Source organism: Mytilus edulis, chromosome 12 (assembly GCF_963676685.1).
Source record: "Mytilus edulis chromosome 12, xbMytEdul2.2, whole genome shotgun sequence".
Classification (NCBI taxonomy): domain Eukaryota; kingdom Metazoa; phylum Mollusca; class Bivalvia; order Mytilida; family Mytilidae; genus Mytilus; species Mytilus edulis.
In genome coordinates this window covers 6,593,349-6,608,729 of record NC_092355.1, presented here as the reverse complement: position 1 = coordinate 6,608,729, position 15,381 = coordinate 6,593,349, and the positions used below count along the sequence as shown (strand labels likewise).

Genomic DNA, 15,381 nt, shown 5'->3' with positions numbered 1-15,381 from the left:
ACATTTTGAAAAAAAGAAACAGTCTATTTTTTAGAGGGATTTATACGATATTGATTCCTGAATGGTCCAAAACAACCAAAATGCCATGTCCCTAGACCGCCTGTTCAACATTCATACTCTAAAATATTGTAAAAAATGTAGAAATAAATGTTATTTTTACTTAATATAATTTCTTTAATTAATTAAGTATGTTTAGAGCCAACATATTTTAATAAACAGCTTTTAACATAGGATTTTTGATTTCAGAAGGTGTGTCCCTGACAAAATGTCCACTACGAAACGGAGTCATTAAAATTTGCTAATAAACAGTTTTATAAAATCAATGTAATTTTGGTTCGCAAGAGATATAAACATTAGGGTCTTACAAAAGAAGTGTTGCTTTTATAACGGCAATTAAATTGTTGGTAAGAACAATTGAGCACATCAAATGGACCAGAGTGATACCGTATTTTTGTTAATGTCCCCTACGAAACGGGTCAAATCTCCTTCCGAATCTGGTTTTAAAATTATGAAAAAAAATATCAGTGTATAGCTTAATACATGCATTGATGAATACAATCAGTCTAGTCACTATTTCAATATAGGGATTGTGGGAAAAAAATAAAACATGTAAATATGTCCCCTACGAAGTGGTTCCCTACGAAACAAGTATGGGAGAAAAACGTTTCGTAGTGGACACTATCACTACGTTCCATGCAGTCTTTTTTTGACTCTTTCATTGTTAATATGAGCTGTGTCAAGTTGATCTTCTTTGATACTATAACTGCCCTTCAATTTTTATTAGATAAAAAATGTGTTCGCTATGATGATTCCGTTAATCATCTGGTTATCGAAATTTCCTTGGGGACTAACTGTGCACCACTTATGGCGGACCTTCATTGGTATTGTTATGATTCTGTAATAGTTTATGACTAAAATCAGCAAAGACTCACCGATACTAAATCTGATTGAAAAAAATAATAAGTCTTTTAGATATTTAGATGATATATTGGTCCTCAATAATGACGACTGCAGTATGTACACTTAAGAGATTTATCCTGCCGAACTTACTTTAAGTAAAGCTCATATTAACAATGAACACTGTCCTTTCTTGGTTCTTGATATATATATCTTTAACGGGAAACTTAACACAAAAAGTAATGATATAAACAGATGAGTTTTCAAGTTCTATTATGAAGTATCCATTTGTAGATGGTGACGTTCCCTGATCTCCATCTTATTGCGTTTATATATCTCAACTTGTTCGATTCGCTTTTGTATGTAATAACGTATTTGATGTCAATGAAAGAAATCTCTGAATTAATGAAAATTAATAACACCAAGATTTTCGATATCACAAACTAGTCAAAATATTTACAAAATTTTATCATCGGTACAAGGACATCATATGTAAATCAATATTGATACATAATATAAGTATAGATTATAACATGCCCTTTTCCATATTGGCCTGGTATCATCCCGAGACTCCCATATCGGCCTCGAGGCTTCGCCAATGGCCGATATGGGTCGAGGGAATGTACCAAGGCCTATATGGAAAAGACATGTTATAATCTTTTTATCACACATTTAAGTTCTGCAGGAAAGAAAAAAAAAGATCAATTATCACAATTTAATGAAACATGACAGGTAAAATTCTAAACATTTTATCCCGAAAGTGTCGTTAAGGATTCAATGACGTCACGTCATTTGGAATTAGGGCACAAAAACCAATAATCCCGGGCAAGAATAGAGTGATGTCCCTTTGTAAATGGACGTGTGAGTTTATGTGCAGCGGAAAATTAATTTAAACTCCTTATATTGGATATTTCTGGTGCCAATTTTTTCAAGATTTTCATATATTTGTTCTTCAAAAGGATTTAGAAAACAAAGATAATGACATTTTGCATAGTATATGCATAATTTGACTTTGTTTATGTGTCCTGTTGTGACATCCTGATTTCAACTCACTGAAAAATGTCGAGGGTAAGCAGACAATTATCCATACATTTTTACACCAAAGGTTTCAAAGGGATAAAACACGATGAAATTTTAACGGAAATAAGTAAAGAAATACATATAAACAATGTTGGATCTATACAAATTACAGAAAAAGAATGTATTGTGTCTCTTAAATACGTAGAGTCAAAAGATACGTTGGTAGTAAATGGTATAACATTAAGGAACAGGTCAGTTAACTTTTTAGATGTAGAAAAGTCAATAACACATGTTACCATAAAGATGCTCCGTACGAGCTTGACGATCGTTATATTGTTGCACAAATGATTCGATTTGGTCAAATTGTTCCCGGCTCTGTCAAAAGAGGTTATATAAAAGGGACCGAAATAGAAAATGGGGCACGGTATATTGATATATTGAACTGCGATCCTGTTCTTCCTCTCAGAACTAGCCTAGGCCGCTTTGAAGTTCGCCTATTTGCTGACAATAACCGTACACCATGCTTTCATTGTAAGTTGATCGGTCATTCCTCATATCAATGTAAAGATCGTTCAAAATTATGAATGAGCGAAGGTGCTATAACTGTGCTGCTATTGGTCATTTAGCTAATGCTTGTCCGAATGAAGCGTATTGCTCTTACTGCAACATAAATGGGCATTCTAGACGAGACTGTGAAAGTTTTAAGCAAGACCAGGAAAATCAAAGTTATAGTAAGAATGGTCCGGAAATAATTAAGGGTAGACAAGAAACCTAATTAGATGCACACTCAGATACACATTCAGTTTGTGATAACGACACCTTTTCCGAAAGTGGGAAAAATGACACTACAGATAAGCTAAATGTCCTTATAGGCGCGTCCAATTGTACAAGACTCGGCGAAACCGATGAATATTTATTGAATGCTTCAAAATCAGGTGCAAATTTTGAAAATTTCACACAAATCTTAGACATTGCTGTTCAGAAAACAGATAGTTTCAAAGTGGATAAGGTTGCTATTTGTCTCGGTACAAATGATATAAGTAAACATAAGGATGACAGTGACCAAATAAATTTACTTGTGACAAAAACAGTGGCTCAAGTGAAATCCGCCTATCCAGAGTCGCATGTCGGTCTTTGTAGCATCATACCACGTAAAGGTAACAGTGCGCAAATAAACAGATTAAACCTATCGGCAACAAGCGTTAACAAATTTATAAGAAAATTGTGCGCTCGCGAAGACAATGTAGATTATGTTGATTTAGAGAAATTGTTCTATAAAAATGGAACAATCATCAGATCTATGTTTGACAAAGCCGACAACAGCGGTGTGCATATGAACACTGAAGGCGCACAAAATATAAACAGAAAACTTGGCGATTTCTTTCATTCTCCGAAATCGTGCGTACAGGAACTACACACACCAATGGACCCAAAACGTAAGAGAAGCGACGGAACAACGACACCTACCTCCGCGGATAGAATGAGCAAGCGGTCCAATACTGAACCTAAAAAAGCTTGACTCAAAATATGTCAAATGCATAAAAATAACTGTTTCAGGAAAGGTGAGCAGTATAAAGTCAAATTATTTAATATTTATGATAGATTGTTATGTTTTAACCAAATACGGTTATGTAAACGCATTATATGTGATATGTAATGTATATAGTGTACATGTATGTGTTAAAGTTTACGTAAAGGTAATTACTCTTTATGAAGTTATAAGTCTATTGTATGGAAACGAAATTAAAGATCATCACGTGTGATTAAACGTTACATCAGAAGTAAACAAAATTACCTTTTCAAATTTCTACAATGAGTATAAAAATAGCATCAATAAACGTAAATGGATTAAGAAATGTTAATAAACGTACATTAGTTTTTAATTGGATTGTTTCACAAAACATAGATCTTGTCTGTTTACAAGAAACACATTGTACACAGGACCAAACTTGGCTTTGGAGCAAAGAATGGAAAGAATACGGGGGTGGTGAAAGTTTCTGGAATTGTGGTACAAACGAGTCAAGAGGTGTGGGAATTTTATTAAATAAAAATTTTACGCTTAGCTTTGATGTCTCAATGATAGATGATAAAGGTAGAATGCAAATTGGTGAATTTAAAATTAACACTGCGGTTTACCATATATTTAATTTGTATACCCCAAATAAGGGTTCTGAAAGGAAACTTTTTTTTGAAAACCTGAAAAACTTTAAAAATGAATTGTATTCAGATGATGGAACAGATCATTATAATATTTTTTTAGGAGATTTTAATTGTGCGATAGATAGAAAACTAGATGTCCCCTCCACACCAAAAGGATGATACAGGCTCAAACGAGTTGAAAAGTCTTCTATTGAATTTTGATTTAGATGATATATGGCGATCTAAATTTCCAACAAATAGACGGTATAGTTTTCAAAGAGGCAATTCAAAATCACGAATAGATTATATTTTTTGTACGAAATCCCTTAGCTGCAAAATTTTAAACACACGTATAATCACATTTCCATTTAGTGATCATGACATAGTTACTTCAAAAATAAAATTAGATGATATTGAAAGAGGACCGGGAATGTGGATCATGAATCTAAATACAATTAAGACTGATGAATTTTCAAATGCATTTAAAACGTTTTGGGAAAATTAGGTTAAAGGTTCATGCAGGAACTTCTTAGGAAGAAAGATAAGAAGTTAGCAATATCCTTTAACTCTACTTTCCGCTATATAGATGACGTTCTTTCACTAAACAATTCAAAATTTGGTGACTATGTGGAACGCATCTATCCCATCGAATTGGAGATAAAGGATACTACAGATACAGTTAAGTCAGCTTCATATCTTGACTTACATCTAGAAATTGACAATGAGGGTCGGTTGAAGACAAAACTTTACGACAAAAGAGATGATTTCAGCTTTCCAATTGTGAACTTTCCATTTCTAAGTAGCAACATTCCAGCAGCACCTGCATACGGGGTATATATCTCTCAATTGATACGATATTCCCGTGCTTGCATTTCCTATCATGATTTTCTTGATAGAGGGTTACTGCTCACAAGGAAGCTATTAAATCAAGAGTTCCAAATGGTGAAGTTGAAATCATCCCTTCGTAAATTTTACGGACGCCATCACGAGTTGGTTGACCGTTATGGAATAACCATTTCACAAATGATATCGGATATGTTCCTCACGTCGTAACTACAATCCCCTTCCCTTTCATGAATTTGACCTACCGAATTAGACTATTTACCGGATTTGTAATCACATAAGCAACACGACGGGTGCCGCATGTGGAGCAGGATCTGCTTACCCTTCCGGAGCACCTGAGATCACCCCTAGTTTTTGGTGGGGTTCGTGTTGTTTATTCTTTAGTTTTCCATGTTGTGTCATGTGTACTATTGTTTTTCTGTTTGTCTTTTTCATTTTTAGCCATGGCGTTGTCAGTTTGCTTTAGATTTATGAGTTTGACTGTCCCTTTGGTATCTTTCGTCCCTCTTTTAAAAGCAAAAACCGATTCAATAGCATTCAAGAGTGGTGGGATGTTACAAAATCAAAAATTAAATTTTTGACCATGGAAATTAGTCAAAAACTAAACCGTTTATCAAAACAAAATAATGTCATTGCTTTAGAAAAACAGCTTGAAAAATTGAAACTTCAATTAAACGAATCAAATGAATCATGTGACAAAATTTTAGAATTAGAAAATAAAATTAAGGAATATTATACTAAAAAAAAAGCAAAAATTAGATCACGAACTAAATGGGCCGAAGACGGGGAGAAGTCGACAAAATACTTTTTTAATTTAGAAAAGAAAAATGGGCAGAATAAGCTATGGCAACGTGTAAAAACAGAAAACGGTGAGTATAAATGTGACATTGATTCAATCTTAAATGAACAAGTAAAATGTTATACTAAACTTTTTGCCACGGAAGGTTGGGACAAAACAGCGGGCGAACAACTTTGTCAGTTTATGGTAGACAAGGTAAGTAAGGAAGATCAAGAAATGTTAGATAGAGATATAAATATCTCTGAAGTAGAAAAGGTACTAAAATTACTTAAACAAAACAAATCACCTGGCGAAGATGGTATAATATCAGAATTTTATGTTTTATACTGGGATATATTTAAAGGCGATTTCTTTAGTTTACTACAAGAAATATTTAATGATACTATATTGAGTAACTCTCAACATAAGGGGGTCTTAACCTTATTACATAAAGGAGGGGAAAGGGAAAATATAAAAAATTGGAGACCACTAACTTTACTTAATTGTGATTATAAAATTATTGCAAAGATTTTATCTGAAAGACTTAAAATAGTATTGCCTAAAATTATTCATACCGATCAGAAGGGGTTTGTTAAAGGTAGGAATATAAGCGAGGCTAACCGAATGATTCAGGACATTATAGAATATATTGACAACGAAGATGAAGAAGGAATTATATTATTTTTGGATCAACAAAAAGCGTTTGATAGGGTTGAATGGGAATGGATAGATTTTGTATTGGAGAAATTTGAATTTGGTGGGAAATTTAGAGCATGGATAAAGATGCTATTATACAATGCTACTACGTGTATCAAAACTAATGGGTTTGTATCAAGATACTTTTCGATTACTCGCTCCGCTAGGCAAGGGTGTCCAATAGCGCCTCTCTTGTATATCATACAAGCTGAACCCATGGCATGTGCGATTAGGGGTGACATTAAAATAGAAGGATTAAAATTACCAGGAGGGGGAGGGAACTTTATAGAAACCAAATTATGCATGTTTGCAGATGACACCCAGGTATTTAATAAAAATGAAAAATCTGTAGAAAATACTTTTAAAATTTTGTCCATATACGAAAAAGCTTCGGGTTCTAAAATAAACTATGACAAAACAAAAGGCTTACTATTAGGGGCTTCTAAAAGAAAACGATTAAAATTTGATAAAATCAAATGGATCACAGGCAATGTTAAAACATTAGGGGTGTGCCATGGTTATGAAATAGATGACGATGATATTTGGAGAAAAATTATAGAAAAAGTTAAAAATTGTATACATGTATGGAAAAGTAGGAAGCTTACATTTAAAGGTAAACACTTATAGTAAAAAATATGATACTTTCTCTTTGTTCTTACGAGATCGAAATACGAGGAATTCCGGATAAATACACTAAAGAGCTAAATAATATGATTTGGAACTTTATATGGGACGGAAAAGTGAACCAGGTAGATAGAAATGTCTGCTGTTTGGATGAAATAAAAGGGGGGATGGGAATGGTAAGTATAGATACGTTTATAAAAAGTAAACAAACAAAACTTGTATATAGTTTAATTCAGGAGCCATTGGAAAGCTGGAATGCGATCGGTAAGTATCATTGAGTATTGGCTTCGAAAATTTGACGAAAAATATAATGATGCCTTTTTTGTATGTAAATGTTCAAGTTTAAATGGTTTAGATATGAACCAACTACCACAATTTTATCAGAAAATTAAAGATACGTGGTCAGGATTCATTCAAAAGGTTGATTCACCTCCATATAAAAGTGCCATTTTAAATACGAGGATATTTGGAAACTCTTCTATTCGTTTCAAAAATAAACCATTGTTTTACTCTTCTTTTTTAAAAAGCGGTATCACAACTATCCAGGACATTTGGAATTCAGAAACTACAGATTTCATTAGCTGTAATGAAATTTATAGGAAGCTGATTGATCGGCGAAATTGTATTTCCGAATTTTCAAAAATAAAACAGGCAATTCCTAAAGATTTTGTGCAAATTTTGAAATCTTGTAGAAACCAGAATTTGCATTATGAAAGTAAATTAAAGATATCAAATGACCTTGAGATCATTAACTTAAACAACAAAAAAATCAAACCATCAAAGTTAAAACTCAATTATATTCGTACGGTTTTAAATAAAGATGTATCTCCAAAATGTCAAATTAAATGGGAGGAAATATTTGGAACAAATATACCTTGGGAAAATATGTGGTCGGGATTGAAATATTTGAAAATTGAAAATAAAGTAAAAGAATTCCAATGGAGATCCTTGCACAATATTTTATATACTGAAGAAAGATTAAAAAAAATGAAGATATCAAATGGAAAATGCCACATCTGTCAAAATGACAATAATATAGAAACCCTGCAACACTTATTTTTCAGTTGTTGTACATCACAGTTAATTTTAAAAAACCTCCAAGAAATACTGATCAAATCAAACATAGGAATAAACAATCCGTTTGGTGAAAAGGACGTGTTATTGGGTAAAAACACGGGAGAAGTAAATTATGATAATTTTTTAAACATGATTATCTTATATTTTAAATGGACACTATGGAAAATTAGGAATTCAATAAAATATAACAAAACGCCTAAAACACCACAAGATATTTATAAAATCTGGAAACAAAACTTGAAAATTAATCTTAAATTTGTTCTTCTTTTGAAAGGCGTTGGTATCATTGATAAGACAAAATTGGAGTCTGTAATAAAGAAAATTTAGACATTTAATACAGTATAATATAGCTTGATTCAAAGTACATTTTTCATGGTTTATAGTATTAGAATATCGATTGTATCAATTTATATAAACATAAACAAAAAGTGATAAAAAAGTATTAGCTTATCATGTTTTATTGTAGTAAATGCAAATCTTTTATGTGGGTATCTTATACTTATTCACTTACTATTTTGTATTAAAGTATAGAACTGTTAGATGCTTCTAACATTATATGGTTATATTTTTTTTACACTAAATGTAAATCCAAGGTTAAAAGTGGACTACTTTTTATTGCCTTCTATTTCCCCTGGATAGATGGTTTCAATTTGTAAACAGGGACCCTTAGCCTGATCCTGGACGACTAAGGTAATTGTACACAGGAAATATTTAGGAATAAAACGTTTATATGTCTTAAAAAAAAAAAAAAAAAAAAAAAAAAAAATAACCCCGGGCAATTTTGAGGTTATTACATAGGCAAAACCCTACGTATTTGTAACAAATTTGTGATAAGTTCAGGTATATTTTACATCCAATTTTTTATGGTGATATTTTTCACAAAACATTTAAAAAGAATAATTCAGAAGTATAAATTCACGATACTGTTGTCAGGTCATTAAGGATTGGATATTTTGGTATTGATGTTAATTCACATATGCATGTTATGGGGTCTTTACATCGGAAATAAACACACTTTAAAACCAGTTGTTGGCATGATACGGGCTATGTTCTTCTAATATAGTGTATGGTGGCATGTTACTAAACCCCTAGCTGAAGGGATTGTACATGATTTTCATATGATGAAGACATAATCTTTCAATCAGTAAAATTGAGTTCTGGAGTTGGCATATCAGTAACTGCTAGTAGTCCCTTGTTTATTTATGTATCATTGTATTTTGATGACTTTCTTTTGTTACACAGTCTGTCATCAGATGATACGGGCTTCTTTTCAATTTAGTTCTACATGCGTATTGCTATGTGTTTCTTTATTTTACAAGAGAATCAAAAGTTGGTGTAGTTGCAGAAGCCGTAATGATGTGTGTTTTGTTCGTGCCTAGCTTAAACAAAAGCTTTGCTCTATGAGAAATTCAACGAATATTAATTAACATAGTTAATAATTACACTTTGGGAATACATTATATGTTTGTATTATATTGTCCTACAATTATATTTTAAAAAACTGCACGAACCAACCTTATTCTATTTTTCATGGACTCTGTAAGAGTTTATTCAAACCGCTCAGATACTTTATTGTGTTTTCTAATTTTCCAATTGACTTAAATTACTTGTCGTAAACAATCGATCTAACCAAAGGTTACCTACTGTATTAACGCATGATTGAATTGAACAGTCAATTCACATTTTTGCTACCTTGCAATTATTTAAATATTTAATTATTTTATTTTCGTTAAATAAATTTTATAAAGGTTATATTGACAATATATTTTAAAGGGAACACGTTTATTATAGTAAATCAATTATGTAGTTATGTTACACCAATGTTGTCGTATTCCGAGCTTTATTGTTGTGTTTTGTTTGTCTATGTCGTGTTCTTCTTTAGCAAAAGCCTTGTCATTTTATTTTCCATTTATGAACTAGAATGTTCCTCTGGTATCTTGTGTCCCTGTTGTATTTAAAAATTTATATTTGCTACCAATAGACGCTATAGATCAAATTTCCTAAGCGTTCTTGTAAAACAAACTACTTGAAATATCTATTTCATTCTGTTTATCATAACTATGCATGCTTTTTCAAAGGGATACCATCATTTAAGGTTTATTTGTACTGTTATGAATCGTAATTGTTCACTGTGTTTGTACAATCGTTTAAATATATAACTATTATAGTTACCTTATGCCATGCTTAATGTTGATCTTTTCGACAACCTTGTCAATGAAGTCTGCAGTTTCAAATGCCTGTAAGTCTTTTACCTCCTCAAATATCGGAATGTCGTCTGACTCACTCCTCTGAATCTCATTTAATATTTTTGCTTGATTAAAATAAAATGTTACATCGTGGGCTTCGAGCAAGATATCTTCCAATTTATTTATAATGGAGGAATGTACATCAACAGATTCGTTCAGTGTTTCAAGAAAAGATTCCAATTTTGTTTTTTCTAAATTCAGAAAATCACCAGCAAACGTTGATTCTGTCTTCACTTCTGTCTCTATGATTTCTTTTAAAGACTTGGAGAGACAATGTACCTCAGAAATAAACTTTTCAGTATCGGTTTGAATTTTGACTATTTTTGAAGAATTGATTTCATCTTTCGCGCTTGTAGAATTTTGTTGTTTTGTTTTCAAATTACATATTGCATCCAAAACTGTTTTACGAGCATTATCTGTAATACTTTTTATATCTTTAAACACGTGCCCATTATGTTCCACCGTTATGCATTCGCTACATATAAGACATTCACAATTCTGACAATAATGCAAATAGTCCTTGTGATGTTGTTCACATTCGTATTTTACTGGAAGAACTTTTGAATTGTATTCTTTTATTGTATGATGCTTGTTTGCTGGGTATTTATAATGATCCTTTTTACATTTATCACAAAGAATAATATGGCAATCGTAACAAAAATACCTCCCATTAGTATTTTCGCATATATGACACGTCAATTCAGCTATCTGTGCCATGTTTATGTCGTTTAGCTTATAAAATTAATAGTGAATAAATTCGTCAACGATATCCCCTCATGTGATTCTTTAAACACTAAGATATAGTTCATAACCATGTATAAATGGCAGATTAAAAACATAACATGTATTTTAAATACTTTCTATGTCCCAGGTCATTTGTTCCGATTACAGTTATGAATATAAATGTCGTGATAGTCAGCACTTAAATAATAAGTATATATAGTTGTATTGGATTTTGTTTCGACCTACGCAGAGTTTTTTTTGGTCATTTATAGCATTTAAACAATATATATATATATACATAAATCTGATAACAGAGAGAAAAATACCACAACCAAGCGCATTGTATATATAGTTTTAGGTATGATAATAACTTATCTGATGTGTGTTTAAACATTGAATTTACCTAAATATCTAGTTAAATAACAAACCATAATAGGTGCATTCATGTTTTCAGAGCAACGTGTAGTTTTAAGAAAAAAAAAGTTTGGAACTGGATTTAGTTAGATAACTCGTACACAAATGATAATTCTTTATTCTTAAAGTTTAATACCTATATTTTTGTAAACATTAATAAATTTGTCAACTTCCACCATCATTAGTCATGCTTAGTTGCTATAAACACCTCAATATTCGAGAAAAGGGCAAACAATGGACAGTTTCAAAACCAATTTGACCTAAGAGCATACCTACGACCAAGATCATATGTATACCTGACAATCCTTGTATATAAATGTTGAACCAGTTCAAATATCTTAGTGTGCCATAGGTACACTCATAGCTAAAAAAAATCATCGACACTGTGGACCGGAGATGATTTCAGGTACTCCCTGGTGCCGACACAAAACTTTTTTTAATTTTTAGATTTTTATAACAAATTTTAATATATACGAGAAAGTAGCACAGGATAATTCTGTACTTATTATTGTATGAATTTAAAGTGAAACTTAAGCAGACCGTCGAGTTTTGACACCAAATTAGAAGGAATTGTAAAATAAAATGAAATTTTGGAAATGTGAATAAAACAAGTTATTTAATAACTGGTTCATACTTAAACAGTTCTTTTTTTTTCTTTCTAAATTTCAATATCAAGAACATGGTGACACAGACGTTAATCATGTCGAAGCATACTATATTTCTTTTGAAGCGTAACAACTACAAAGATTTGTTATGAATGTTATTATCCCAAAAAGCGTATTCTAAACAGAAACAGATCGATATATCAAATTTCAGTACTCTTCAGAAACACATATTTTGTATAGTAAATTACGAAATCGTCGTCCTCCCATTGACGCTTTTATGAAAATTGCTTTCCTTCACGTTCGCAATTCCATCAAGTATGGCATGCCAAGTTAACATTTTAGGTATTATTAACGGATGGCGAAAATAAATTACAAAACTGTAAATAATTACATACATTGTAGTTCATACGCAATCAGAAGACACCATATGAAAATTTTAATTATTCAATTTTCTTAGTGACACAGTGATAAAGATCAAACGAAACCATCCAACACTATTGTGTATCTTGAGTAAAGTTTTGGTCATGTTGTTAATATAAAAAAGAAGATGTGGTGTTATTGCCTATGAGACAACTGTCCACAAGAGACCAAAATGACACAGACATTAATAACTATAGGTCACAGCACGGCCTTCAACAATTTTGTTGTTTGTATTATTTGCAACGTACCCAACCTTCACGCCGCACTTTTTCAACGAAAACGTGTGCCACATCGTTGTTTTGTCTGAAAATTAATCTCTATATTATTTTCTGTAAAAATATGCATAATGTGTTTGCCACTGAACGGTCAGAAAACAAAACTCAATCAATCATATCTCCTCCGAAATTGCAGGACTATACATGTAATGACATTAGAAAAACTTAAATAAATAACAGATTCGTTAGGTTTTTTAATAAGACATTCACACGTGAAATATCCAATATCAAAGGAATACGGCATCGAAGTCAAAAATATCATTCTTGTAGTTTTTAAGCCAGACGCGTATTTTGTGTACAGTTACTGTCGAATATAAAAAGTCAAAGGCCATAAAAGGCTCCAAATTCCGTAATGTTTTTGCAAAATACAGCTACGGTTATCTATTCCTGAATAGATAAGCCGAAGTTTTTCAAATAATTCAATTGTTTATAAACAGTTAGTTTATAAATTTGACCATATCAATGACAATTCATGTTTACACAGAAGTGCTGACTATAGTTACTGCATGTATTTTTCATGTGATAGCTCATAAAGTTACAGACCATAGGAACACATATCACCTAATCTGAAGACACTCTATTTGGCTCTGACCCAACTAGTCTTTGCTCTGAATGCCACGTAATACGGAAAAACACAAAAACAAAATGAAAAAATACTTGTGCAAAAAAAACCCACTTGATGTGATATGATTGTCAAAGTTCAAAAGATAAATGGATTTAAGCAAATAAAGTCGGCTATAAAAGGTCCCGACATGAAGAATAAGAATCAATACCTTTCGAATTTAACTGACGGCTTAATTCATAATAAAAAATTAACGAAAAACATATAATGACAGACATGAACCAACGAAAACCACTGAACTACGGGCTATTGGCTTGGAACAGGTACATAACGAATTTGGCAGAATTAAAAATCAGTTGAATGATCGGATCTTCATTTAATACTATCATTGACGATATCAGACCAGGTGCGGATCCCGCCTTTTTGCAAAAGGGGGATCCAAACCACGGAACACCCTGAAACGTCCACAAAACTAAAAAAAAATCGAAAAAATGAGGTTTCAACCACCAAAACTCCCTCTCCCCGCATACCGGATCCGCTCATGCAGGTTACATCCATTCAAATAAAATCTTCAAACATCAGTAACACTTTTGAGTGTGAAATTTAGGTTTAAAAAAATGATAACAAATAACTAACTGTTATTAAATCATAACAGAAAAAGGAGAGAAAAATCAAGCCAGACATATATTGTATTGGATTGCAGTAGTTTTAATAAATATTTATATGACAAAAGTATCATGGAAAACATAAACTGATCATGAATGTGGCAGAAGAGATAGTAGTAAGCATTATCTACTTAAGAGTTATAATTAGTCATATGCCACTAGAAACTATTACAGCAAAATGCAATGAGTGTGTAGGTAAAGGTAACACCTTTGACTAGCTTGATTGCTAGCTGGACCGTGAAGTCATAACAAGGTAAAGTATGTTACCCTCCTTTCGGAAAAGTCTAGGTGGCTAAACGATGAAAAGAAAAGCTCCAAGCGATTGTACAGGAAGGCTCCGAGTGATATTACAGTAAACTTACCAGCGATTGTACAGTCAATACAAATATCCGACATGGAGAAAATGAATATATTTGGATGTCTACTGGGACAATGGCTTTGAAACTTACAGACAGGTAAGACTATATATCAGAACATGTACGTGTGAAAATTCAGGTAGCATTGTTTTTTCGATGTTTATTTGACGTTTTTGATCGCTGTTGTGTGACAATTTTGATCATTTTGCACGGAGCTCCACCATTCTAAGGAAAACGTTTGGATGCATATATCTTTCTTATTATTTTTTTGGTTCATATTTACACAAAGAATGTTTTAGCTATCAAAACTTGAAGCAGAAACGTTTTATAGGAACATAAGAGTTCGTCAAAGTTTCCATCAATAAACTTGTTATTTTGCAAATGTCGGAGCCCCGCTTGACAGTCTCCCGAATGACCAAATTATAAGAAAACCGTACAGTTCCGTTCCCACACTGTGTGAATAAGAAATGATTTATCAAGGCAATTGGTTGGGACACAAACCATTTTTAAGGAGATCATTTATGATTCAGTATATAACGTGGATTTTACCTCAACGAATTATTCTTTCGGTGCAGTAAAAAGAAATTGACATAGCCTGTATGCATATATATATGGTTTTAGGGTTGAACATATAAAACGCAATAATTTTACCTTGAACGTCAAAGGTCAAGAACTAATCATTAATTAATGTGACCTCGAGATGAACGGCAAAGTTAATAATGTGATCTAATGACTATAGACTGTATGCCAAGTATCAATGTTAAAAAGTTAAACATGTGTCGGGCTCAGATAAGTGTGTATGAGAAAAAAATCCAGAAAAAAGAAGTAGAAAAATATTTAAGTTAAACAAATTGTATCCATTGCGTTCTTCTTAGAATCCAGGGTAAGATGAAAAAGAAAATTGAGAACTGAGTACTGTATGAACTCCTGTTTCTTTCACGATGAAATAAAATATGGATCGATTTTTTTATCTGTAATTATAAAGTGGATATTGGCGATAACAAACAATGATTTCTTTTTTATGTCGTTGTCGATTGATTC

At 32.1% G+C, this 15,381-nt stretch overlaps 1 protein-coding gene across 1 annotated transcript; it reads right to left on the bottom strand.

The window, feature by feature from the left end:
* Nucleotides 1–10,242: 10,242 nt before the first annotated feature.
* On the bottom strand, nucleotides 10,243–11,037 carry LOC139497381 (transcription intermediary factor 1-alpha-like). The gene has a single exon (XM_071285593.1). It carries the CDS (start codon nucleotides 11,035–11,037, stop codon nucleotides 10,243–10,245), a length of 795 nt encoding a protein of 264 aa, XP_071141694.1.
* Nucleotides 11,038–15,381: the final 4,344 nt, after the last annotated feature.